Source organism: Neomonachus schauinslandi, chromosome 1 (assembly GCF_002201575.2).
Source record: "Neomonachus schauinslandi chromosome 1, ASM220157v2, whole genome shotgun sequence".
NCBI lineage: Eukaryota > Metazoa > Chordata > Mammalia > Carnivora > Phocidae > Neomonachus > Neomonachus schauinslandi.
The window spans coordinates 71,702,125-71,703,924 of NC_058403.1; the positions used below are offsets into that span (position 1 = coordinate 71,702,125).

The 1,800-nt window shown below is 52.8% G+C and overlaps 1 protein-coding gene across 1 annotated transcript in view; it reads left to right on the forward strand.

Annotated features, from left to right (window-relative positions):
* TMEM44 (transmembrane protein 44) overlaps positions 1 to 647 on the forward strand; it is a 32,572-nt gene extending 31,925 nt beyond the window's left edge. The window contains exon 10 of the mRNA XM_044919885.1: positions 109 to 647. Within this exon, the coding sequence (XP_044775820.1) occupies positions 109 to 258 (150 nt within the window). The 3' untranslated portion in view covers positions 259 to 647. The remainder of the gene's footprint in view (positions 1 to 108) is intronic.
* The last annotated feature ends 1,153 nt before the right edge of the window (positions 648 to 1,800 follow it).

The window sequence follows — 1,800 nt, forward strand, 5'->3', positions numbered from 1 at the left end:
TGCGGGATGATCCCTGCTCAGTGCCTGAGGGGGGCTGGGGGGGGGGGCTTTGTAAGAGATGGGAAGTGTCTGTTCCATCCAGGTACCATTTGTGTCTTTTCTCCACAGTGGGACCCTGAAGACATAAACCTTGAAGGGAACAAAGACAACATGGAGATGCTCAGATCCCAGGCGCATAGGAGCTCCATGGGCCCAGTGGCCCTGACGTCTGATGAGGAACACCTCAGAGCCCCCAGTCGAGCATTTGTCAGGCACTGAGCAGGGATCATCCCGCAGTGACACGCATGGCAGGAATCTCAGCTGCCGCAGGGGCGGCGCATGAAAGTGAGGAACCAGGTGCTGTCACTGAGCTTGGCTGCTCTGCATCGTGGCTCAGAACGGAGTGAAGACTCTGGGTCCCGTGGACAGACCTGGACATGCGCAGAGTTTGTTCTGATCAGAAGTTCCCAGACCACTCTTGCTTTGAAGTAGAAACCTTCATCTAAAGGGCACTGGGCCCTCTCTTCCTTTTCCCTTCAGATTCAACCATACCCTGAATATCTGCTAGGTGCCAGGAAGGAGTTCGTCTAACAAGTAGCTCATGTGTTTGGATCTCCGTAGAGCCCCATTCTGCAAGACCTGGCTAAGCCCGGGAGATGAGAGGGGTGGGCCCATATGCGGGAGATACAGGACACGGTCACCAGTACTCATGGGACCTGGCTCCTGCCCTCCCAGTCAGCCACTTGAATTTTCTGCTAGAAGTTGGAGGTGGGACTGCTTGGTCAACCAGAAATTTGTGAGATCACAGGTGTTGAAAGGGCAAGAAAAGTGCATTGCTCTAGGTATCAGGACTTGCTCCAACCCGCCAGGGTATGTGCTGGGCAGGATTTGCAGGTGACGGGGACGGTCTGCTTCAGGAGCTAACATGAAAGCAGGCAGAGGGTAAGCGGCACCGTGGGAGGTGTCAAGTTCAAGCACAGCCATCTCATTTTAGGATTATTTTGATACTGTGATCACGGGAGAGGGGAAGGGTGGAGGGAATGGGGCCGAGGTGGGAGGAACACTGGAGTGAATAAATCATGATTGAGTTGAAGCATCTCACTGTGGAGCACAGAGATGTCTGAATCCCAGCACAGCCACAAAAGCCAGCCATGAGGGCAACTGAGACACATGAGGACACACAGCTCTGCTCCTGGCTGGCCGCTTGGAGCCTGTGTGACTCAGTTGCAATTGCCCAGTTTCTCCAAAGGGGTAGTGCAAATCCCAGCAGCATGAAGAAGGGGGAGCCTCAGGGAAGCAGGTGGGTTCCACAGATCTCTGTGGAGATCCTAATCTTTTGAGTGGCCTCTGAGCTAGAAGTGAACTTAAAGCCACCCTATTTATTCCCTTTATCCAATTGCTTTGATCCCTGGGTGTCTTGTAATGGAGTTTGCTAAAGCCAGTTTTGCTTTTTTTTTTTAAAGATTTTATTTATTTATTTGACAGAGAGAGACACAGTGGGAGAAGGAGAAGCAGGCTTCCCGCCGAGCAGGGAGCCCGATGCGGAGCTTGATCCCAGGACCCTGGGATCATGACCTGAGCCGGAGGCAGACGCTTAATGACTGAGCCACCCAGGCGCCCCAAGCCAGTTCTGCTTTGTGATCTTAACCACGGAAGCTGTTCTTAGAGAGAAGATGAAGATTTGAGTGGGGGATGGGGTAGAGAGCACATTCCAGATGAAATCATACAGAGGATTGGACACAGGGAAGGATGGAATCCAGTCCAGGAAGGAGGACTCTGATGTGGCCGGGATGGATGGTGCAGTCTGGGCTAGATGGTAAA